This window comes from Sitophilus oryzae, unplaced genomic scaffold (genome assembly GCF_002938485.1).
Source record: "Sitophilus oryzae breed Bouriz unplaced genomic scaffold, Soryzae_2.0 scaffold_1806_pilon_pilon, whole genome shotgun sequence".
Classification (NCBI taxonomy): domain Eukaryota; kingdom Metazoa; phylum Arthropoda; class Insecta; order Coleoptera; family Curculionidae; genus Sitophilus; species Sitophilus oryzae.
This window is the reverse complement of record NW_022146509.1, coordinates 269,720-297,292: the sequence shown is the minus strand read 5'-3', so window position 1 is coordinate 297,292 and position 27,573 is coordinate 269,720. Positions and strand designations below refer to the sequence as shown.

Sequence of the window (27,573 nt, the reverse complement as noted above, 5' to 3'; positions counted from 1 at the left end):
CCTGATGAAGATGTAAACGAAACGTCGAATCCAACTTTACAGGGCGGGATCGCTCACATAGCCTACCCACCAAATTTGGTCGCGATCGGACGACATCAACTTTTGACATCAACTTTTCAAGTTGGCCTTGGTGCCAATCTATCGAGATACCAAATTTCATTTAAATTGGACTATTTTTTTATTTAATTCATTGATGATGACGTGTCGATAGATTCACGAAATTTTGTCAAAATATCATAAAAACATGGAGATCTTCGAGACCCATCTACATTCCGAGTTTCAGATCCCTAGTTCAGATAAGGCCCGAGTTACAACACTCCAAGATCGTTACCATTTTTCCTCTCGCATCTCGTGTGTCACCGCCTTGAATTTTTACTCCCATCGCGCGTAAATAAATTTCACTTCAAAAATAGTTCTAATTTCTCTGAAAACTCATTTTCTACACTCACATATGAATTTTTTCCTGATAACTGCAGAGTTGTAAGTGATGAATATTACTTACACAAGTCCTAAACAACAAAACATCTTAACAATGAAGAAAAAGTACCAGGAGAATTGAAAATCTTTTGTGTGCTTGCAAACTACCGTTGGATTCTTATTAGATATGCGAAAAAAGTTCATAAAATGATTGCAAAAAACAACGCATAGCATCAAACTTTAGAATTATAAAAGTATCCGCTTTTTTCTTATTTTATCAAAAATTATACCACTTGCAGCTATCATGAAAACTAAAATTAAGTTTTTAATTTGTTTGTTATTTTCGTATTTGACAACCCAAAACTAGACAAAAATGTACTTTTCGTAGAAAATAACACCAATAAACTAAGATTTGTTGTCAAGTGTATGTTTACAAGAAACCACCCATTCTGTATTTTGTATTTGTGCTGGTTAAAAATCCATTAGTTGGACGTTTTTAATGTTTTGTAAAAAATAATAAATTACACAAAGAAATATTTATTTGTACAGGTATATTCAAAAAATGCAATATGGATAATTTTCTAATTAATGTGTGAAATACTTAGACATATTATATTTCTTATATAGCTAGCCTTGAATTGAGTCGAAACCTTGTCACTCTAATGCATACGTATATTCAATTATAATTTAATATTTTCATTTTTAATGCATAAAAAAAGTAAATGCACTTAATTGTATGCACGAAATTCAAGGTAAACAACATGGAATAAGGCACAAATAATTTTCATAATGTATCGTAAAGAGAATATTTAGCGATATTTAGAGTTAAACTTTTTGTAGCGACGGAGGGCAAACTGTTGTCACGCTACTTAAGAATTATTACTATACAGGGTGCCGCCTCTCATACCACGCAGACACTCCTGGAAGAATCACGTTTATATTGAAATGAAATTTTGCGAGCTTACATATAGGTTAATTTATTGCATTTTCTAAAAATTAGTTCTACACGGTGGGTGGTCCAAAAAAATGTTACACACGAATGTTGTTTTTTTTCTAATTGAACATCCTATATATTAATTGACTCTCGAATTATAGGAAATAAATGAAGGCAATAATAATTATTAGAAAAATATATAAGTAAAATGTTATGCTTTGGGCATATTCAACATTTTCTAAAAATGAATAAAAAATTTTAAATTTCAATACAAGCTACTTAAATTGGAATTTACCAGGCATAGTCTAATATGTATTTAATATAACCATTTTACTTTAAATAAAATTAAAACATCACGCCAAAAATTTATACAGGATGAGACATAATTAATATTGAATATTGGTCACTTTTCAAAGCATGTTACTCTTTATTTTATATTGGACATCCAATATATTATTCCGATATTCAATGGGGAAGTCATGACTACATATATCCTATAAAGACCGCCTACCTCTCAAACAAATATTTTCTTGAATATTTTCATTTTTAAGGTTTAGTGCAAGTAGAGTTTTATTATTTGATAAAACCTTTTTTTTTGTTTATTTAAATATCTAGGGGCAAATATAACAAGCACTAGGAATCTCAAAGAGGAAAAATAAAAACCCAAACAACAAAGGCATCATTAATATCAGGACGTTTAACGGATATACACTTGAGTGCATAGAAATCGGCCCAAAGCAAACTTTTGAAGTTAACTATATATCTTTTAAAATATATTTGTCAGATTAAGAAAAAATATATACTGTTTGAAAGACAATTTTATATTCTTTGAAAAGAGTTTAGAGATATTAATTTGTATTTCGCGGTTTCTTTGGATTAAAACTATTAAATTAATGCATGAAACAAATTATCGTTTTTTATTACTAAGATGTATGCCATTATTTATTTATTTATTAATTGACAATTAACTAAAATAAATTTTCAATAATGGGTATGACCCCCTCTTGCTCTTACAACATCTCTCATACAGTTTGGCACAGATTCATCAAGTTTGATATTGTTGCTTGCGGTATGTTAAGCCACTCTTCTTATACTGCAACAATGAGCATTGGGATAGAGGTTGGGGCTCTTTGTCTAGTACGAATCCTTCGTTTTAGCTCATCCCATAAATGTTCTATCGTGTTTAAGTCTGGACTACATGCTGGCCATTCCATAACCCGAAAACCGACTTCTGAAATGTAATCGTGTACGATTCTTGATGTGTGTGCTCTCGCATTGTCATGCATAAAAGTGAATTCGCTTCCAATTTAATCGACGTAAGGTACCATATGAACTGCTAAAATCTCCTCAATATACCTAGCACCAGTTAAACCTCCTCTCCCGTGCCGACGGTCGTCCCAACAGATAAAAACTCGGTCGGTTCGCGCAGTCATAGAAATTGTACCCCAGATCATGCAGAAATCACCTCCATAAGCAATCCGCTCCTCAATGCAGCATTCTGCGAATAGCTCACCTGGCCTCTGGAACACTTTACTTCTTCGGTCGCTACCATAGAGGGATATCCTGGTCTCATCTGAGGATAAAATACATTCCCATTGTTCTAGTGGCCAATTCAGATGTTCCGTGCAAAAGGCAGGCGTGTTTGACGATGAGCTGGGGTAAGTTTTGGACCAATTGCGGATGTTTTGGGAGTCATGTTACTTTCCTTCAATCTTTGTCTTACTGTCCTCTGACTAACAGTCACTTCTCGTGTTTCAAGGAGCTGTTGTTGCACCTGAATAGCATTAAGATACCGATTTCTTAATATTGTTGACACAATAAAGCAGTTATTACGATCCGTTGTATATTTCTTTCCACCAATTCCAGGTCGCCTAGGAAAGGATCGAGTCTCCTAATATCGTTCACACAGTCTTCGAACCGCTCCGCGTGTCATATGCAGTTGCCGAGCTACAGCTCTCTGTTTAAGTCCATTTTAAATTAAAGCGATTATTTTGGCAGCTTTTTTCCGTGATGTATGCATTAAATTGAAACACTAATCAAACAATGAAACACAACAAATCAAACAATGAAAGAACAATGTGCAAATTTCGATTACAAAGTAACAGTAAAGTAGTAATTGCAATATTTGATAAGTTTTTTTATTCTTATTGTCACCATTACACAAATGCCTTTCATTAACATTTCTACGCATATAAACGATAAGTACTTTGGATAAATTTATACTCATATTAAAGCATGTTAAATTGTCTTTGAAGCAGCTCATATTTTTTTCTTGGTCTGATAAATAGATTCTAAAAGACACAGTTAAAGTCAAAAGTTAACAGTGGGCCGATTTCTATGCACGCAAGTTTAATTTGGTGAAATAAATATATCAGCGTCAGAAGAGATTGAGAATATAAAACGACGTGATTGACAATATAAAAAAGTAATTTTAACATCTAGGCGTAAAAGTAAAGCACTTTTGCTTCTAAGCATAAAAGTACGAAAATATATTATTAAACTGACATAAAGTGTCAAATTCAACGAGCCGTAACCATAGTATCTCGATATATAATTACATACAATCTATGACTGTTAAATATTTTTGTATTATTTGGAACGTTTGAAAAAAAATAGCATGTTTTATTCGGAGTAAAATTAACTTTTTGGAGTAAAACGGAGTAAAACTCGCTAATCCTCGTCCCTCAAACGTACAGCCTCGCTACAGAAAGTGTCATTTTTACGCCTAATAAAACAATATACTATTATAGTAACAAAAATAGTCAACTAATTCAAGTAAACAAAAATAATTGTGAAAATAAATAAGATGAACACATTTCAAGAATCCTAAAATATAGGAGTAGGATATATTATTATCAATTCTAATAAAATATGTATAAATTCACAGGGAGACCAGGCCGCAGACGTATGTCGGTGTACTAGCTTTGTGGTCATTTTTAGACAAATTAAGTACTATACTGCGTTGCCTCATTTCACCTGTCTCTATAAATAACAAAAATGCACATTTTATAGAGGGTAGAGTATAAAACACGCCAAGTAGTACGTCATATTAAAAGCAACCAGCATTTTCAACGGCACGTTGTAATTAACTCTGCGCCATATTTATCAGTCGAAACATCCCTCAAAATAATTGAGTTCGCAGCCGGTATGCCATGGAGGTGAACGTGTGTGGCGAACGATCATAACAACAATAAATTTCAATTCGATTGAGGTGGTTGTTTTTCGCAAAATTTGACGTTCGCTACGTTGAAAACACGTTGCAAACGTGAAGTTCTCGACAAGTTTGTTTTATCTCACTATTATTCACCACCTGCTGTTGGAACACAATAATAATAGCACCACAGCTTTATATTTCAAATGATGATGTGGTATTTGAACAAATTATCTTATATAAACACGAATAATTCAGAAATGAAAGATTTGGAACTTGATATAATTAATGAGGATATGCTTTGTTCACACAGAGTAATATTCAATCGATTGTCAATTTATTTCTACGCATCGATCGTTTCCAAATGGTCTCAAACCTGGTTGTGGATTATATTTCTGCTAACGATCAATTGAATTCAAATGTCAACGAGTAAGTCTGCGAATGACATGACTATTAACTTTTGACAGTTGTGTTTACTATTTATTTATTTTACTCTTTGAATAAAAATATTAAGGAAGGAGCATATCAAAATTGACCGAATTAAATTCCGGTTTATCAGTGCCCTTATATTTTTAATCAAAACCTAGAAATATATGATGTAGGATAGAGTCAATAATTAGTTGTTAAAATCGTTTACTTTGTCTATAAATGTTGGTTGATATTAAAATTTTTATAAAATATAAATTAAATAATTCTAATAAAAGTTCAGATAAGTTATACTAATTTTTTAATAACAAAAACATCCGATACGCTACTGAACCAGTTAAGTCAAATTGACGTATATAATACTTTGATATCTAATTTTTGACAAGTAGCAAATAAAATAAAAAATGAAAGAAAAAATACATGTAATTAGTTAATTTTAAGTGAATTTCTCTCTCTCGTAAATTATCGACTTAGTTCACGTATGTATATTATACCGAGTGCGGGTCTCAAAAGTGGCTCATCTTAAAATTTCAATCGGGAGTGTCATAGCTGTGTTAAAAACACTAATTTTTAATCAAGGGGCCTCGGAAAAATAGATTTGATCGTCTAACGTTTTTAGTGTCTTGTCCTCGTCTGTTATAAAATGCCCAAATCATATTTTTAATCATATATCATTTTTTTTTTCAAATGGAACGAGTGTGGCTCATTAGCATATTTAGAAAAAGCATTTTTTAAGAATAATTTGGTACACTTAACATTTTGAGTCAAATTATCCTTATGAATCGCATATTGCAATTTCAAATAAATCATATTTGAAAATGTCAAAAGTTGACATATGATATGTCATTCGCATGATATGTATTATCGAATAAAGTTATAAAAATACCGAGGGTGTCGTTTAAAATCAAAAGTTTTAGCCATTTCATGTGTGCCATTTCCCAATAGAAAGTGACCAAAAGCAATTGAATACGTCAATCAATCCTAATTTATGTCATATACTAACATACCAAATCTAAATTTTTTTAGGGGTGAGTCACTTTTGAGACGCACCCGGTATAGTCACTTACTAGTGCGACAAGTTATTCCATTATTTCCCTCGAGATCTACCGCATGCTACACAACCAACTATTTTACAGACTGTTTCGATAAATTGCAATAGTGTCACTGCAAAAGTGAGTATTTGCCATAGTAAATTGCAAAATTTAAGTTCTGCCACAAGTTCCTTCTAGATACCTATACCACCTATAAACAACTACTGGTTGTAGAATAAATAATAAATAACATAAAATTAGCTCAGTAAAAACTGATAAATCCACAAAATTTCAAATCAAATTCTAATGTGTGAAATGAATCTTTAAACAGAATTGTCAAGGATCCCCATCCTAGGACGTCACCTCCGTCTACCACGCATAGCTACATGGATAGCATTATACTCCTTCCTTATTATTTTTTTCAAGGACGTTATTGAATTGCAAATAAAATAAATATTTTTCCTGTGCTGTTGTAAATTATTCTTGCCTTATCAAATTTGATTAAATCTCAAATTCCGGTACAAACGTTGTTCTTAGTATTGGAGAGTTCACATTAAGTTCAAAATGTAAAAAATATAAGTTATTTTTGCCCCATTTAAATGTTTTATCCATGTTAACACACAATCATTTTGTTTTTGCTCGTGCGTCAATTTGTAACTGACTAAAAAATGAGCACGATTAAAACCAAAAAAAAATTACTAATACGCCATCTGTTCTGAATATCAGAAATCAGTTCGAAACTCCAAATTTTTGTTTAGCAAATGCTGAATTTTTGGTTTGGAATAACGAATTTTGCTCCTGCGTATGTTATAAACTTCAGGGGCATGTTTCGGATCGTTGCAAACTATTTCTAACTGCTCTACCAACAAAGCTAATAAAACTACAGTTTTTTAGCTGACTTTGACTGTATTAAAAATATAGGTGAAGTTACGTAATAAATTTTGATAACAAAATGCATATTAAGGTATAATTTATAATAAACCAGATTTCAAATAAAAATTAAAAAAAAATAAAGATACATTTGAAATTATTATTAAGAAGTTCTACATATTTTTTTGGTCGAATGTACGTTTACATGAGATAATCAAATTATTTCATCTTCATTTGCTACTACCTAATTGATCAGTATTTTGCAATCTTCTAACTTGACAATTGTGTAATTGTCCAATGTCGACTATAGTTGTATTAGAAAATTTTTGCATTGAAAAATACGTCTATTTCACAAATAACAAATTAATTATTGTTTAAGAATGTCATGATGTGATGATTACTCTGTAGTATTGCTAATTATGTTCAACTATAAGCAGATTATAGAGGGTGAGTCTTAAATAAGTGCAAATATTTTTAAGGGTAGTATATTTCGACCCCAGGTGCCCGGTGGCGTAGAGGTACAGGCTCTCGTCTACCAATCTCAAGGTGTGGGTTCGATTCCCACACCCGGCATTTCATCAGCCGACTATTTTTTTAAAATAAAAATAGTTTGGCTACCTAGGTCGACTCAGCCTTAAATGAGTACTTGGGATCGACAATCCTGAGGTAATAATAGGCGGTTGAAGCGTAGTGCTAGCCACATTACCTTCCTTGTATACCGAACGGCTTTAGTATAGCAAGCTGTACCTTGCTACTCTCAAGGCGTTAAACGCTATATACGGGAGCTATTATATTATATTTCGACCCCAGAAACACGCTCATGAGGTTATTAAAAAAAATGATTTTTTTAGTTTTTGCTTATCAGGTTTGCCAGAAATTTTGGCCATTTATACTATGGACTTTTTCGCCTATCTTTGCCCTCATGAAGTTCTCCACCATTCTAGAGATATTATGTTGGACATCCACTGTTATGTGACCAATTTTATGACTGTTTTTGAAGCGCCAAAGAAGGGTTCTGTACCTGTGAATGACATTGATCAGCTTGATTTGGTTTTAATTTTTAGTTAAAAACAAACATAATTTTAAGATAATATTGCAACATCGATAGTGGATTAAATTTGCAGGAAAGAAAATCCAGAAAAGATCCAGTAGTTATCAACATTTTAACAAAAAATATTTTATTTTGTAAATTTCTAAAGTAAAATAACTCGGTTATTTTAGATTTATTTTAAAAGCGGTAAAGAAAAAATAATATGTTTCTTTTATCGAGATCTACCAGCCCTGAAAATATTTGCACTTAAGTCTCATCCTGTATAGAAACAAATTGTTTCATATTTTTTAGCTAACAGTATTTTTTTTGTAAATAATTGGCTAATAAACTGGCTCATTCTTAGCTACATCTAATATTCTACAGAAAAAAAACGAAATTATCTATGCAAATCCAGATAACAATACTTACCAATAGAGAAAATAATAAGTAAGTGATGTACTCTTGCCATAATTTTAAATTCCTTTTGTACTCCAATGGTTTAACAACACAACATCCTAGAACTGCCTCTTGAAGAAACCTGTAACAAAAATATTTATTTAAATTAATTATATTTCATTACTTATAGTAAAAATAGTATATGTTTAGTAAATTGATATGTACAAATAAATTTTATTTCTTAAAATACTATTTTAAATTTTTTGCAAGATATAACTGACACCAATCCCACAATCAATGACAGATTTCTGGTAAATAATTCAATATGGCACAAAATAAAGTTAAAAATCACCATCGGATTTAACGTCTGCAAAATTCCAATATCCATCAAAATGATAATATGATTAACTCTGTTCGCTGAAAATGCCATAGAGGGGCGCATTTGACGCTAAAATATACATTAAACTCTGCCAATGTCCTGCCCGTGCGCTTTTAATCCTAAATTTTATCTGTGGTCGAGATTTAAAATCCACAATAAATTTTTATTTTTTAATTGAATACAATCAAGCTAATGAAAAAAGCTACTAAACTATGATTAAAAACTGAAATACGTTGCATATGACATGTAGTGATATAGAATTACATATTAAAATTGTTATTCTTTTTGTCAGTGTGAAATTTACCATAAAAATTGAATTAACAAAGAAATATAACATATTAATCTGGGAGAAACTAAAATCGGTAAAGTTTAAGCTACATTTGAATCAGTTTAATATTTAACATTAAATGTTTAAAATAAAATGTTTTCTGAGCCAGAAATTGTTTTTTTAGATATTGTAAATAAGTAAATTGACTATAAATCTGGAAATTAACTAAATACAGTGCCAATACTAAAGATATTTATAAATGCTCTACCTTTCTCAAAATCTCAAAGCATTTTTGATTTGAATATTAGAAAATAGAAAAGGTGTTCCTCTAAAAACATAACCTTAGATAATATCTAAGTCATGATTTATATAAAAAATCTGAATACAAATGTTGATTGAATAGTACGAGAACTAGCAACGTCGGGAAAACAAGTATTTAAAGAAGTGTGGCTCTTTGATATATCTTTTACTATGCTCACTGGAACAGCGTGTGGGCCGTCTGGCTATCGATAAACGTTGCGTGCACTACTGCGCATTAAAGAAGATCCTATATTTTTATTAGTCCTTTAAATTCTAGTATTGAATATAAACCGAGCGAGTCTCCATAACGCAATCTTTTTATTTTATTTTTATATTCTAATAGTAAAGTATTAAATAATTCTGGTGGTTCAAAGAAAAACAAAAGGTATCTATGTTAACTTGATATTTTGTTTGTGTTCTTTTTTAGCTGTATAACCATAGAGTTATCTAAATAATTACCAGATTCTCAAACAAATTTAAAATACGAAAATAAATATCTTAGTTAGTCGCAGTCACAAAAGTTTCTTCAAAATGTAATTATGCTGTCAAAAAACATTATATGAAGCATTCCTTAGTGAGCTTTTCTCTGAAAACTGGTCTCTCCCAGTCTCATTTCAATTTTATATCGAGATTCGAATTGAATAGCATTACTATTCATGGAACATAAGCCAGAAAGAATAGCAGAATCGCTATCCGAAAAAGAATTGCCATATATTGAGCAGCTTAATAACCATTTGGGATCTAAATTTACTGCTAGATAAGACCATTTAATTTTATCGGTATCTAGACGCATTTGAAACTCGTCCACGTAGAGAGGTAAAGTGGTTGAGATAAAACGAGTTTTTAAAAGCTAGATTCGTTTTTTTTTAATTCGCCTGATAACGATAACCAGTATTTTGGACTTTGAGTTATACAAAAACACATCTATAGAATTATTGCAAGTTGAGTAGCATCCTCTGCTGATTATCTTAGAATATATCTAGTACCGTATGATCGAAAAAAAAAACGTCAGAGATGGCTGGGGAATGAAAATCGATGATAGTTTTGGGGAGGTCAATCTCTATGCGTAATTTACTAAAAATTGACAAAAAGCAACTTTCCAGACATACAAATTTATTTGCAAAAAATATTTTTTTCTCGAATTATAAACTATAACTAAATAAATTACAACCTTTTTAAGGCCAACTGGCAGTAAGCATCATTAAAATCTCTAGGGCTTGACCTTGCCATAATTATCATCGATTTTCATTCCCTATCCGTCTTTTCATTCTCTATCCGGGTATACTTTTTTAATTTTCAGTTCAAGTAAAAAAATAATAAAAAGTATTTTCACAGAGTTTATGATTTTTTTAACAATATTCAAATTATTTAATAAAATTCAAGAAAAATTATAAAATAAATAAAAGCAAAATTAATTTTTATTTAAAAAAAAAAATTACGTTTATGATCCATATGCAAAAATTAAAAAAATCGCCAATTTTAAAATTGATTTAAATAAAACAAACATGATTCTGGTAGGCCCTAAGTTAACTGACTAAAATTTGGAGTGGATCATATGTTATAAGAACCAGAGATATTTCATAATACATTGAAATTCTACCAGCCGCTGCTCTTTGAAATTAAAAATGTCATTTTCGACATATTTTTTATTTTTTTTTAACCATATCTCAATTTTTTACAATAGAACAAGGCTCATTAGCATATTTGAAAAAAGCAGTTCTTACGAATAATTGGGCATCACAAACTTTCTATTTCGAGTCAAATTGTCGTAATGAACCGCATGTTACAATTTCAAATAAACCATATCCGAAAATGTCAAAAGTTGTTCTATGATATGCCATTCTATTCAGAGTGTCGTTATTTTCCATTGAATAAAGTAAAAAAAATAACGAGGGTGCCACTTAAAAAGCAAAAAATGTAGTCAGTCATTTCCGGTGTAACAGTAAGTGACCGAAAACCATTATTGAATACGTCAGTCAATCCTAATTTATGTCATATACCAAACCTCGTAACATACCAAATCTCGTATTTTTATCTGAAAAAAATAAAAAAAGCTATAGAAGTGAGGCTCTTTTCAGACGCACCCGGTATACATGCCTAACAGAAAATATCATCGATTGTAATATCAAATAAAACTTCGACGCCTCTTTTTAGCGGTATTACAGTAATTAATAACGATATATTAAATGTATAATTACTAATATTATTGTTGAAATTAATTAATTAAATTTATCTAATTTATAAGGTCATTGGTTCCAATGTAAACCCAGCGCAAACCCAGATAGAAATTATAAATTTATTATCAGGATGGCTGAACGCTCAAACACAGCACGTCAAATTTTCCCCAGACAAGTTTTATTAAATCACTAACACGACCTGTCAATGTGTTCCAAACCGACGCAATTAATCCAATCTGCCTCTCCCATTTGGGACTGGGTTGTCTCTCCTTATCCGAAATCGATGTTAAATCACTAAATATATTCTATGGTGTAATAGATCATTTTATTACCGTATGAACGGTCGATGCTATATTTAGCTAACAACAGTTTGGAAAATGTTTATGCAGTTTATTAAACAGTTAATTATATTTTTCTGCTTACTGCGACCGATTTTTAAAAGTTATAATTTCAAGACAATAGATCTCTTAATTCTTATAAAGTTGTATTATGGATTGTTGACTTAAAGTTATCCTAATATTTTCTTTAAATGTTAATGGTATTGTATTTATTATTATAGTAAATTCCTACTACTACTGCCATTACTCACTAACGAGTATTTGACACGCAGCAGAAGCTTTTCTGTTACTGAAAAGCCCGATATGTGATGTTATCTCTCTCCCGCACTCCGGACATTCAAAAATGTCATTGATTTGCTGCCACTCTATTATTTGGTTGTCACTGTTAAGTGAGTTTACAATTCTTCTCCTTTGTGTTCTATTGTGCGCTGCTTCTTCCCACTTATTCTGCATGCTTATCCCCTTTAAGTTTCCGTGAAAAATATACATGTACATTTTCAGTTGTCCCACGGTTTCCTCTTATCTTATACAAGCCAACCTTAAAGAAGAGATTTCCTTACAGGTCGCAGTGTTTCCGGCAGAGAATATATTTAATAACAACCCCTTGTTATTATATGGAAAAAAGAAGATATTTAGGTAGGCAGCTTTCTTTCATTCTGCATACATGACCAGCCCATCTTAAACGGGATTCTGTAATTATGACTTCATCGCTCTCGCAGCTAGCTTTTCCAAGAACCGATACGTTTGAGACGTGGTAGAACCATTTAATTCTTAAGAGTTATCTAATGTCTCTCTGTATTGTCTCTCTGGTGCAACTTGTTTAATGCGTTCTTGTGCAGGCGGTACGGCACGCAGGTTTCGCTTCCATATAACATGGTAGGGAGTATTATTGCTCGGTACACTGCAAGTTTCGTTTTTGTGCTCAAGTCATGAGTGTAGAAAACTCTGTCTTAATTTCCAGAATGCAATTGTAAAATAATTTCCTTGGGGCAATTGTAATTCGGCTACATATTCCGATAGTTCTCCGATTTTTATAGCATTGTTGTAATCTTCCGGGGAAGTGCACATTATTTTAGTTTTATTGATGTTAAGCCTAAGGCCCAAAGCCGGGGTATCCCCAGATATATTATTTTGTGTTCAACATATCTTGAAATTGATGTAATTGATGTATAATATAAAATTGATGTATGTATAATATAAAAATGATGTATAATTAAACGGTAAATTACGTAATGATTGTTATATTTTTCTTTAATTTTTTGTTCTATTCTATGTTTAATTATTTCTTATACTGCCTCCCATATATGATATATTAATTTATGTCAAATTTTGCTAAAATAGTTATCTTTAAATAATAAAATTCTAGAAGTATAGAGGAACAGAAAATTAAATAAATTAGTATTATTCAAAATAAATTCAATTTCTATACTTTTTCATAACTTTTCTACAAATTATGGCAAACAATAAATTTAACTTTACAGAAATATGTTTTTTTTTATAAAAAAAAATTAGTAACCAGTAATTCTATCGCTGAACATTTATTTATATTTTAGTTTAGTTATGACCATAATATACTTGAACATGATGCGCATTTCTTTATATTTATTTTTTTGACAGGTATCTATGCTAGTAATTCACGGTGAGTCTTAGATAAATGCAAATATTTTCAGGACTGGTAAATCTCGATAAAAGAAACATATTTTCTCTTTACCGTTTATCAAATAAATTCAAAATAACCCAGATATTTTGAAAATTTCTAAAAAAAATATTGATTGCTAAAATTTTACAAACCACTGGATCTTTTCTAGATTTTTTTTTCTTGTAAATTTAATCTGCTACCTATGTTGCCATATTATCAAGTAATTGTGTTTTTTAAGAACTAAATATTTTTTTTAAAATTTGAAATTTTCAATTTTTTTCCACTAAAAAATCTCGTTGTGTTTCTGGGGTGGAAATATACTACCCCTAAAAATATTTGCTCTTATTTAAGACTCACCCTGTATAAAGATAAAACGCCAGAATACACATGAATTACTGAGATATTTAAATATGTCATAATTTATAATAACTAAAGATATTTATAATATACATATATATTTAAAAAAAAAGAGGAAAATTAGATGCATAATTCTAAAGAGACATATTTAGTTATATTATATAAAATCAAGTGTATTAAATTACCATTTTAATGCATGTTTAATAGAAGGAAAAATTACGGCCCTGGTGAGAACTTCCTTTGAATAAATATTTAAACTAGAACTATTTAATGCAATTGGTCTATTGAGAATAGAGTAGGAGGTTTCATCTTAAAGTTCATTTGCATATAACTAAAGCAACTGTTACAGAAAATTCTGCATTATTCATGTACACTCTTATAGTTAAATTTAGAGAAAATCCCTATGGGGATTCATTGGTTTTCACGTATGCGAAACTAGAAAAAATATCTACATTCAAAGATTTATATATATATATATTATATATATTTTTATATACGTATATATATATATATATATATATATATATATATATATATATATATATATATATATATATATATATATATATATATATATATATACATATATATATATATATATAGATTTATTAAACCGCTTATACGAGCCCAAAAACTACGTTGCTTCATTGGGCTCAGACCCGATTTCGACATTTCAGGCCCGGGGTCGGGTCTGAGTACGATTTCAGTGGTTATCGTCTAGAACGGTTTCCCCTTCCCCTGACCAAATTTCAGCTGGGCCTGAAAAAAATGGTTTTATGTTTTTATATACGATTGGGGGTACACCGGTATTTTCACGGGCGGCGCCACCTTCGACATTAGTATAAGTGTATAAGCCGATTTACGTTGAATCGATGTATTCAGACCCAAGAACCGGCAACACGGTAAAGCAAACTATTAAAGGGAAACGAAGATATAGCCGTGTTATATTTGGTAGAAAACAAAATGCTCATACTCTAATTAGAATATTAAGAAATTCAGACGAAAAAAATGAAAATAAGTATTCTTTTCAAATTATTCCTACTAGTTTCATTTAAAAATATCAATAATTTACGGTCTAATCTTTTTTTTGAATTGCTGTCATCACCGGATTTTTAGAAGTAACTAAACTTTTATTGTCGAAACCGGTCGTTCGGCTAATAAATACTAGAAACAAAATTATTTCGATCGGCGGGTCAAAAATTGTACGAGTACCTACAAATTTACTTCGATGCTATGATTTCGTTGTAGAAGTACCTAATTTTTTTTCATCTAAATCGATCAGCGATCGTCGCGTCGTGTCAAAGAATTGTAGGAGTAACTACAAAATTATTTCGATGCTGTGATTTCGCTGTAGAAGTACCTAAAATTTTTTCGTCTAAATCGATCGTCGTGTCAAAAAAATGTACGAGTACCTAGAAATTTATTTCGATACTATGACTTCGTTTTAGAAGTATTTAAAAATTATTTTCATTTAAATCGATCGTCGTATACCGGGTGCGTCTCAAAAGTAGCTCACCCCTACAACTTTTTTTAATTTGTCATATAAAAAAACGAGTTTTGGTATGTTAGTATATAACATAAATTAGGATTGATTGACGTATTCAATTGTTTTTGGTCACTTCCTGTTTCACCGGAAATGACTACAACTTTTGATTTTTAAATGGCACCCCCGGTATATTTTTACATTATTCGATAGAAAATCACACTGAATAGAACGGCATATCATAAATATGTCAATTTTTGACATTTTCACATATGTTTTATTTGTAACATGCGGTTCATAATGACAATTTGACTCGAGTACCAAATTGTGGTACCAAATTATTCGTAGAAAAATGCTTTTTCCAAATATGCTAACGAGCCACCTTTGTTCCGTTTGAAAAATTGAGATATGATTAAAAATTCGATTTTGATATCTTATAACGGGCCCGGACAAGACACGAAAATCATTAGACTATCAAATCTATTTTTCCAAGGCTCCTTGATTAAAAATTAGTGTTTTTAACACATCCATGGCACTCTATAATAGATAGAAATTTAAAATACTATTTTTTAAGCGAAAATGTCAAAAGTTGACATATGATATATTATTCTATTCAGAGTGTCATTTTCTATCGAATAATGTAAAAACATACCGGGGGTGTCATTTAATAATCAAAAGTTGTAGTCATTTCCGGTGAAACTGGAAGTGACCAAAAACAATTGATTAGGTCAATCAATTCCAATTTATGTCATATACTAACACACCAAATCTCGTTTTTTTATCCAAAAAAAAAAATAAATAAAAAAGATATAGCGGTGGACCACTTTTGAGACGCATCCGCCTATAGAATTACTGGAAATCTATTCAAGGTCGTTATGCCGTTACGCCGATACGCCGTTTTTTAGGATAGTGTGGATGCACCCTCAATAGAATGACATATCATAATATGTCAATTTTTTTACATTTTCGCATATGGTTTATTTGAAATTGTAACATGCGGTTCATAATGACAATTTGACTCGAAATACCATGTGTGTGGTACCAAATTATTCGTAAAAAATGCTTTTTCCAAATATGCTAACGAGCCTCCCTTGTTCCGTTTTTAAAAATTGAGATATGATTAAAAATACGATTTGGGCATCTTATAAGAACGGGCCCGGACAAGACACGAAAATCATTAGATTATCAAATCTATTTTTCCAAGGCTCCTTAATTAAAAATTAGTGTTTTTAACACAGCCATGGCACTCTAGATTGAAATTTAAAATACAATTTTTTTAAAGCGAGAATGTCAAAAGTTGACATATAATATGTCATTCGATTCAGAGTGTTTCTATCAAATAATGCAAAAACATACCGGGGGTGTTATTTAAAAATCAAAAGTTGTAGTCATTTCCGGTGAAACAGGAAGTGACCAAAAACAATTGAATACGTCAATAATTCCTAATTTATGTCATATACTTATATACCAAATCTCGTTTTTTTATCAAAAAAAAAATTAAAAAGTTATAGCGGTGAGCCACTCTTGAGACGCACCCGGTATAAAATGACAGCAATCTTCATTTCATGCCACCGCTGACGCCGTTTTTTTTTTCGATTATATGGTAGTTAATCAGTCAAAACTTAATTTGAGTAATATATGGTAGTATAATACCGTATGATCGAAAAAAAACGGCGTCCAGTTGGTTGGGAAATGAACATCAATGACATTTCCCATATAAATTTGCATATAAAATGACAGCGATCTTCATTCCATAGCCATCGCTGACGCCGTTTTTTCTCGATCATACGGTATTATTAATATTAATATTCATTAATCGCAATATGAATGAGAATAGTGCTTTCTTTTAATCACAATTCTAATAAATTGAACTTGAAAGTATGTGTTTCCCAGAAAAGTAGGTGGTTCCCAGACTATACAAATAGGGAATTCCCAGAAGTTCGTGCTTTTTAACCTACACTTTTTGCTATATATATATACTTTACTGCTATACGAATTTTATTTAAATTTAAATGTGCTTTCATTATTATTCATTACATATTTTTCATTACACTTTTAAACATTTTGTTTAGTTTCATCCAAACTCAACTCGCCAGATTAGACTTTAAATTATTTATATTTTGTGACGGGGATTAGTTACAATTATTTTGTTGGGTGTCGAACCATAAACTTTATGATAAAACTCGAAGAATTTCAACAAAACACTTTTATTAATAAACTTCACGTTTCCGTGACAAATCAAATCATATGTTCTTTCTACCTACTGTCCCTCGCTCTTTTTTTATAATGGACTCGTCCAAGCGGTCCGAGAGGGGCCCTATAATAATAATAGTTCTCTGTTACAATTTTTAAATAAAACTTGTAGAAACAATCTTAAAAAATACTTACTACCTATTTTGATTTTTTTCGTCTGAATCTCTTAATATTCTAAATGAATACACTTTACTTATTAGATAAGTATACACATGGCATATATATGATTCCAAAAAACGGCGTCAAATTACCTTTGAAATGACAATCGTCAGAATCGATCGTCGTGTGAGAAAATTGTACGAGTATCTAAAGTTTTTTTCATCTAAATCGATCACCGTGTCAAAAAATTGTACGAGTACCTAAAATTTTATTTCGTGCTATGATTTCGTTACAGAAGTACCTAAAGATTTTTTTCATCTAAATCGATCGATGGGTCAAAAATTGTACGAGTACCTAGAAATTTACCTAGAAGTACCTAAAAATGCTTTTCGTCTCAGAAAACAGATCGTTGTATCAAAGAATTGTACGTAGAAATACCTAGAAATTTATTTCGGTACTATGATTTCGTTGTAGTAGTACCTAAATTTTTTTCGTTTAAATCAGTCGTCGTATTTGTGTTTTGACATTATTCGATACAAAATTACACTCTGAGGGTGCATCCACACTATCCTAAAAACGGCGTAACGGCGTAACGACCTTGAATCGATTTCCAGTAATTCTGTTAGCTGAAATTTTTCACAGATGAATTTGACAGATAAAATTTCTGACAGATGAATTTTTCAGCCAATAGAATTACTGGAAATCTATTCAAGGTCGTTACGCCGTTACGCCGTTACGCCGTTTTTAGGATAGTGTGGATGCACCCTCAATAGAATGACATCATAATATGTCAATTTTTGACATTTTCGCATATGGTTATACATATACAGAAGTACCTAAAGTTTTTTTTCATCTAAATCGACGTGTCGAAAAATTGTACGAGTACCCAAAATTTTATTTCGGTACTATGATTTCGTTGTAGTAGTACCTAAAGTTTTTTTTTCGTCTAAATTGATCGTCGTTTCAAAGAATTGTACGAGTACCTAAAAATTTATTTCGTGCTAAGATCGTGCGATAAAATTTATTCGTGAGATAAAATTTATTCGTGCTAATAGATTTTTTTCATCTAAATCGATCGACGGGTCAAAGAATTATACGAGTACCTAAAGATTTATTTCGGCGGTATGATTTCATTGTCGAAGTAATTACATCAAAATAATTACGATCATCGTATATATGATAGTGACTGTACGATAAGGCCGTTTTGTATGATATTTCTCCCCACAGGAAAAAGTTTAAACAAAAAGGTACCGTATGATCGAAAAAAAAGCGGCGTCCAGTTGGCTTGGAAATGACGATCGATGACATTCACCATATAATTTTACATATAAAATGACAGCAATTTTCATTTCATAGCCATCGCTGACGCCGTTTTTTTTTCGATCATAAATATGATAGAATTCAGTTATTTCACAATAATTAATTTTATTGCATTATTTCGTTCAGTGAGATCTAAAATAGTAATTTCAGTGAAACAAAAATTTTGACGGCTACACGTATTCTTTAAACTGTGGCTACACACTACAGTAATAGGTACGTTGTATATTCAGTTTACGGCTGGATGCTATCTACCAACACCATGTAAATATGATAAACACGTTTTATGGTTGCATCTCTATAATATGTTCTATCTTCTATATTTACTTTGTATTCGAAAATTTAATTAGAGTAATATTTGATAATATAATATTCTTATTATTCATTGATTGCAATATGAATGAAAATAGTGATTTGTTTTAATCACAGTTCTAATAATTTAAACTTGAAAGTATGGGGTTCCCAGAATAGTAGGTGGTTCCCAGCCTCTACAAATAGGGAATTCCCAGAAATTGATGCTTTTAAACCTACACTTTTTTTCTTACTTTACTGCTACATAAATTTTATCCGACGGAGAAAATTTAAATTATTACATTTATACATTTAAAAATTTTGTTTACAGTCTCATCCAAACTCAACTCGCCAGATTAGACCTTATATTATTTATATTTTTATATAAAACTAGTAGAACCCGTCTTGCCCACAGTGCAAATTTTTAAATTGCCGCCCTCATATCTGTATGTAATAAAAAAATAAGTTAAAATAATTCTTTATAACAAAATAGAAAAAAGGTTAATGATAAATACACACATACCCTATGATTCCAAAACACGGCGTCAAATTACCTTAGAAATGACAGTCGTCGGAATCGATCGTCGTGTCAAAAAATTGTACGAGTACCTAAATATTTATATCGATGCTACGATATCGTTGTAGAAGTAACTAAATTTTTTTTGTCGGAATCGATCGTCGTGTCAAAAAAATTGTACGAGTATATTTTTTTTTTTTAAAGTATAAAGATAATAAACGGGGTTCCATCATCACATAGTAAACACTTACAAAATCTACTAAACAAAATTGATAATGCATTGCAACTTGATTATGCTTATTACAAAGAAATTTGATTTTTAAAGAAATTTCAGATAAAAACGCTTTCGTACAGATGCATTTATAAGACAGAATATATCTAATACTAACAATAAGTACAATAATATTCACTATAGCAGAAATGCAACCGTTTTTACTTCTGCACTGTCATCAATTACCGCGTCAAAAGGTCCGTTCCTCTAATTCTAATATAAATATTTGAGAATTAAAAAGCGGCAACGTCGTGGGTCTGGCGAAACGAATAAACCTCTATTTTTTATATAAATGGGACAAATTAAACGGTCCAGCATCAGGGCCTGAAGGCATCGCTTGAACATTTTTCGTCCGATATACCCCGGGTCTGACGGCCTATCTTAAACGTACCGGGTCTGACTCCGTCGATTTAATAAATATATATATATATATATATATATATATATATATATATATATATATATATATATATATATATATATATATATATATATATATATATATATATATATATATATATATATATATATATATATATAATTACGATACATTTAGTTACATTTAGTGGAACCGATTAGTAATACTAATAGATATATAGAATCGACGCGACGCCTCGAAAGAATAAATTAAAATCAATTTTTCAATCAGTTTTCGAATTCTTATAATATTCTTCCAAGTGCTTTTATCGTTTCGAAGAAAATTTTGAGAGTAAAAGTTACTATAAATGCGACATATTTTAAATCTAAAAAAGTGTCTTCATCTTTAACAGGGACGATATGGGTTACCGCTGGGATATTTTTCTGAAAAAAGCATGTGCGCCGACTTCTTTTTCACTGGTTAGCAAAATAGTGTATGCAGTTTAATACCGATTAAAAGTTGTCTCTTAATATTATGTCGATTTCGGCCGCCTTGATGAGATAAAGACAATACTATTAATTTGCCTTGATCCAAGTCTAATAGCAACTTTAAAAAAAATAATATCATTAACTTGCGAAAGTTTTAAATAAGTAACCATTGATTCCCCATAAAAAATATGAAAAAAGCTCCTATAAACGTATGAAAGTCTTTAGTTTTAGAGTTACAGGATGTTAAAACTGTTTAAAATTAAGTTTTTTCAAATTTTTTTTTGGGAAAAAAACCTCATAGGCGTGTTTCTGGGGTTGAGCTGTACTACCAATTAAAATACTTGCTCTTATTTCTAAGACACCCTATATAGCGCTTATAAATATATAGCACTTATAGTAACTTTTACCCCTAAAATTTCATTCAAAACGCTAAAAGCACTTGGAAGAAAATTATTATAAATCAAAAAAATATTAAAACTTTAACACCCTGTAGCTATGAAACAAAGCATAATCGGACTTATGTTGATATGAGAAATAAATTTTACTTTTACGTTAGGAATCATCCGGAAAAATATGCGAAAAAAATGACAAATTGGTCTCCGTTGGATTAAGGCAGCGGTGTTTACAAAAAATACAGTAAATACCCAGAAGACTTTTTTTATGAAATTTTTTTAAGAAGAAATTATATTTACTTGTTGGCTGTCAAACACCATTCTTGTTATTTTTATAATAAATAGTAAACAAGATTGACAATTTGGAATGACCGATTCAATCATCCTTTACCAACTTACTATGGGAATCCCTAAATTCTAAATAATGTTATTCGTATATCTCCGTGGCTGAATATTGCTGCTCCGTTCTCTGGTAATTGGCTCAAGAATGTTCAATTTATGGCGATCCCTCCGAGTTGTATGCTTTTGTAATCTCAACCGGCGCAATAAAACTCCGGAGAGAGATAAATTAAAATATATAAATTTTTCTGGCTTTTTACATTATTTTTGCCATTTAAATTGAAGAATATTTGAGAGCTTGTTAGCAAAATAAATTGGCGTATTTTTAAATAAAATACTACTTAGTAGAAATATGTATTTATTTTTTAATTTAATTGGACACAATTATATTCTATTACCAATTATTGGTATTAGAAATATTAAAAGCATACGGAAGAAAATACATAAACATGCCATTATTTTATAATAATAAAAAAAACATTCCTATAAATAATTTAACTTTTTTGTTATTATACAGGGTGTCTCAATATTCCTGGATATAGAACTACTATGTATTTTTGGAATCAAAATAAGTTCATTAGACACAATTTACCTCTATACTAAAGTGCTTCGTTTGTCTGCTAGAGGACATTGAACTTTAAAAGAATAAACACATTTTTTCAGATATTTTAAATTGTTTTAACATTTGACTTTCACAAAAATTAAGAAAAACTACAGGATGGGTGAAAACTACCCCCACCTCTACATACATTTTCGTGCATATATTTTCCAAGTCCGACGACAGATTTTCTTTTCGTAAATTGGTCCCTCTAGTATTTTAAAAATGTTTTTGAATCTGCCAGAAAGCACTATGAATCACCTAACAACTTTAATAAACATGTCGTTCCAAGTGTTCGATTGTGTAAATCATAAGATCTTAATTAATAAACTGCAGCACTATGGGTTCAGGGGATCATCTCTCGTATGGTTTAAGTCGTATCTGAGCAACAGAAGCCAACTTGTGAGAGTGGATACCACGTTGTCTTCTAGCAAGTCAATAGAATGTGGAGTACCACAAGGCTCAGTACTAGGCCCTATTTTGTTTCTTCTTTTTATTAACGACATTGCTAACATAAACATCAGTGGCAAAATATGTCTTTTTGCGGACGACACTAGCTTCACTTGGAGCAACAAGGACATCACGGCACTTCATGTGATTATATCAAATGACTTAATTACCATTAAATCTTGGTGCGATTCGAACCTCCTGAGTCTCAACATTTCTAAAACTAAAGCTTTGTCGTATAAAAACTCGTTGCAGCCTTTTGTACTTAACAACACCACCATTGACGTCGTCAAGTCTGTAAAATTCTTAGGGCTTGTTGTGGACAATTCTCTGAAATGGGACATACATATCGAAGCTTTGTCAAAAAAAATTGAGCTCTGCCTGTTTTGCATTAAGGTCTGTTTCTAAGGAGCTTAACTTGTCAGTGGCTAGAACTGTTTATTATGCACTTTTGAGTCGCACTTCAGGTATGCCCTTCCATTCTGGGGTACGTGTTGTGCGACTCAATTTGACCGCATTTTCAGGCTCCAGAAGAGAGCTGTTCGATATTCACTGGGACTAAACAGCAGAACTCATTGCCGGGACTTTTTTAAAAAATTAAAAATATTGACTCTTCCTTCCTTATTTATATTTGAATCCGTTTGCCTAATACGTAAACATGTATCAGCTTCTCAAGAAAGGTCATCTCACACTTATCCACTCAGGAACGCGGAGCAAGATCTTTTTCTACCTACCCCATGCTCAGAGTTAGTTAAAAGTTCAATATTATACAACTCAACAAAAATGCACACATCACCTGCCATTTGACATCAAATCCATAACATCATTTTTATCATTTCGCAAAGCATTGAACTCTTATTTACTAGACAAGGCTTTCTACGCCGTAAATGAATTATATTTTGAAAGTCAAATTTGATCTTGTAAACACTGGTCTAATGTTTGCTATTGCTATATTTACTAATGACATCGAAATGAATTTATTTAGAGGTCATTGATATTTTACTATAAACTAGTTAAATATTTTTGAATATTATTTTTATCTTTTGTTCTTCGACATTATAAATATTTATAATGTTTATTTTAACAATAAGACTGACAATATTATTTGTATAATGTTTTGTATTATCTTTTGTTTTTTTTGTTTGTGTACCTTGTTTTATTTACTTTGTTTGTTAGTTTACCTTTGTCTACAAATTGAAAATTTTTTTGACAATAAATGCATTTATTTATTTATTTACCAAATTTTTTGTCCCTGATAAAAAGAAACACCACATCGTATAGTTTTTGTGAAAAAAGCAGGCCTACAAAATATACATGGAGTTCCAATATTCGGTGGACATAGAAGAAAAACGTATTTTTTGAATCAAAATAAGTTAATTGCTTCACCTTTATACAAAAGTGCTTGGTTTGTCCGTGAGATGGTAGCAATAAAAAATAAACTCGAACACTAATTAATTTAAAGTTTAATATTTTTTTAAAGCTTTTTATGAAGGTTATTGTTACATATAATTTGTGATACCTAAATTAAATTATTAGAGCATAATAGATTTTAGGCGCCTCCATAGCTTAATGCGACAAAAAGAAATTTTGAAAATCATCTTCGGAAAAATAATTTGCCTCCTGAAAAAGTATGCGCTGTGGCGTTTTTTTAGAAGGGATAAAAATTTAGTAAATATTAGAAGGACAATATAACGAAAAAAAGTCGATCGTACTAAAATTGATGTACTGGTGGTTCTTGATTTTTGTGAAAGAAGTCAAATGTTAAAGTACTTATCAAAACAGAGACACCCAAAATTTCGATTAAATCGGAATAACGGCTCTTAAAATATCTGAAAAAATGTGTTTATTTTATTAAAATTTGATGCCCTCTAACGGACTGACGAAGCACTTTTGTTTGGAGGTAAATTGTGTCTAATGAACTTATCTGATCGAGCTAATCTCTAGACGCCATTTACTAAAAATTGACATAAAACACTAATTAACACTAATTATAGAAAGATTAGAAGGACAGAACGTCTCCAGACACACAAATCTAGTTTTGTCTCGAAATATTTTTTTCAACATTTAAAAATAATTTTTACTCAATATAAAAATAAATGACCACCTTCTTAAGTCCAACTGGCATTAAAAGCCGTTAATAAATAATTTTTCGCTCGTGTGGTATATATTGACATAATCAAGTAAATGTAAAAAGAGAAAACTTAAAACTTAATACGTTGAGTGTCTTAAGAAAGTTTTCAAAAGAACAAGGCTACATGTAATATCTCGATAAATTAAACTATCTAATTTGGAACATGTAGGAACTTTGTTCGGCCCATTGACAAGAAACCAATTTAACCGAGTGGAAATTTTCAGATTCCATTTCGAAAACTAATTCTGAAGAAATCGACTTTTCCGAAGTAAATCAGTTGGCTTTTTAAAACTTTTTAAATTTAAAACTTTCTCATTTGTAATAAAACGCGAATTCTTCTACGGAGAAGAGGGCGGACTTAAGAATCAATTATTCTAACACTTTCCTGTCGAGAATAAGCGGCAATAGATTTTATGGAAATATCGCCCGGATAATGGCGGAGAACGCAGCGGCGAATATATGTTAAGAAAAATGTGCTCTGTTAGCAGAAATAGCGCTTTAAACTTATCCTTGCAGCGCTATATATATTGGAGAGCGTTTTGTTGGACGGAGTTATTTATGCATGCCAATTTATAATATATAATGCAAGACTCGCATAAGATTCAGCGATGGCTAGATAGTGATTGTAGATTGAATGGGAGGTTAATAACCGCGACATTATAAATCTATTGTGCCACCCTTTCTTGAGTTATAACTCATTAGACAGTCTAAGTGCCTTGGCAAAAGACAGTACTTGATACGGTTTCACAGAGGTTAGTTCTCCATCTCCGATATAAGTCGAACTTAAGTTTATGATAAGAATAAGTGGTTGTCGTTTCGGCGCATTCAAATGGTGTTTTGGTGTTTCTACATCTTCCCCAATAGAATCTGCATTCGCCATTGTTTCTTAGCTACAATCTACTCAGATTTGATTAACGAGGCAGAGTCCTGTTCAAACCCTGAGTTTTCTAGACCGTTGGAGGATTCCCATTCCAGGTTACGGATGGAGTCTTCCAGCTTCTTGAGTTCTGCTTTAACTTGCTTTCCAAGTTCTGGTCCAGTTATTGGAGTGTTTGCTCCTTTCCTTGTTAGATCGTTTGCTTTTTCATCATCTTCTATCCCTTGGTGGGCTGGCTCCCAGAGTAGGCGGACTTTAATTTCTCTGTCTAATGTGTTCAGCTTCACTAGGCGTTCTTTGACCAACTTCAAATTATTGGTTACTGAGTTGATCGCTCTTAGGGTTGCTTGACTATTGGGTAACATGGATATTTCTAGATAGCGATTGTAATGTGTAAAATACGAGTACATATATGCTAACTACTCGGTGATTAAAATATGACTGAACATTTACGTACAGCATCACAGATGAAGTTGATATCTTTGGTAATTGATTTAGGTGACATACCACCATCATATTAGATTTAACTTAGAAAAAGATATTAAAAATTCAAATAATTTAGCTGCAAGTTCCTCAAAAATTAATCAAAATCGGCCCACTAGAACACAGTACTGGGTGCGTCTCAAAAGTGGATCATTCCTATAACTTTTTATTTTTTTTTAGATAAAAAATTCGAGATTTGGTATGTTAGTATATTAGGATTGATTACCTTATTCAATTATTGTTTTCGGTCACTTCCTGTTTCACCGGACATTTCCGGACATCGAAAGTTGTAGGCATTACTACAATTTTCGAGACTTTGAATATAATGACATATAATATGTCTACTTTTGACATTTTCGAATATGGTTTATTTGAAATCGCAACATGCGAGTCATAATGATAATTTGACTAGAAATACCAAGTAATTATTCGTAAAAAAATGCTTTTTCCAAATATGATAACGAGCAATCCTCGTTCCATTTGAAAAAATTGAGATATAATTAAAAATACGATTTGGGCATCTTTTAACCGGCCAGGACAAAACACTAAAAACATTAGACGATCAAAACTATTGATCAATTAAATTCCCTGGCTCCTTGATTAAAAATTAGTGTTTTTCACATAACCATGACACTCTAGATTGAAATTTAAAATACAATTTTGTTTTAAGCGAAAATGTCAAAAGTTGACATATGATATATCATTCTATTGACAATGCCATTTTCTATCAAATAAATTAAAAAAAATACAGAGGGTTCCATTTAAAAATCTAAAGTTGTTGTCATTTCCGGTGAACCAGGAAGTGGCCGAAATGAATTGAATACGCCAATCAATCCTAATTTATATCACTAACATACCAAATCTCGATTTTTTATCTGGAAGAATAAAAAAGTTATACGAGTAAGCCTTTTTTCCAGATGCACCCAGTATACATATAAAACTTACATGAAAATTTTAAGGAGTCCGTTTTTCGTGCCGGTGAGTGTATTAGGAAAAAAACTTCATAAAGAATAGTTGGTTAAGACCTAAATGAGAATCGATACTAGTATATTTTCATTTAAAATTCGAAAAGCTATCGAATCCGAACCGAGGCCGCTGTTGGTTGAAGAGAACTCTGTCCGGAAAGCTAAATTGTATGCAAATCCGCATAAACAAGCGCTTCGGACACTCCTTCCCCATAATTAATTACGAGTTCGTCTTGCATGCGATCGCCCGGCTCCGATTATCTATTGACTATTTTGGTTTCGGGGTCCGTTGCGCCGATAGATTTATGAAATTTCGTACGATAAATTCGGGTTTTTGCCGGCCCATAGATAAAGTAACGAACCGATCTATTACGGTTTGGGCGGGGTTGTGTCTAGAGGGAGGGGGGCGTAGGAGATATTTATGGACTTTTTGCCGACAACCACTGTGTTTCGGGATGTGTATCGCCGCTTAATCGAACTATAGTTTACTAAATGTTGTTAGTTGAAAAGATTTTATCGGTGAACTAAGTTCTAGTAAGTTAATTTGCGCC

General features: G+C 31.3%; 1 protein-coding gene across 4 annotated transcripts in view; it reads right to left on the bottom strand.

Moving 5' to 3' along the window:
* Positions 1-27,573, bottom strand: part of LOC115883091 — a 373,864-nt gene that overhangs the window by 111,085 nt on the left and 235,206 nt on the right. For all 4 annotated transcript variants that reach the window (XM_030901370.1, XM_030901372.1, XM_030901373.1 and 1 more), the window contains one exon: positions 8,289-8,397. In XM_030901370.1, coding sequence (XP_030757230.1) covers positions 8,289-8,328 — 40 coding nt within the window. In that variant the 5' untranslated portion in view covers positions 8,329-8,397. The remainder of the gene's footprint in view (positions 1-8,288; positions 8,398-27,573) is intronic.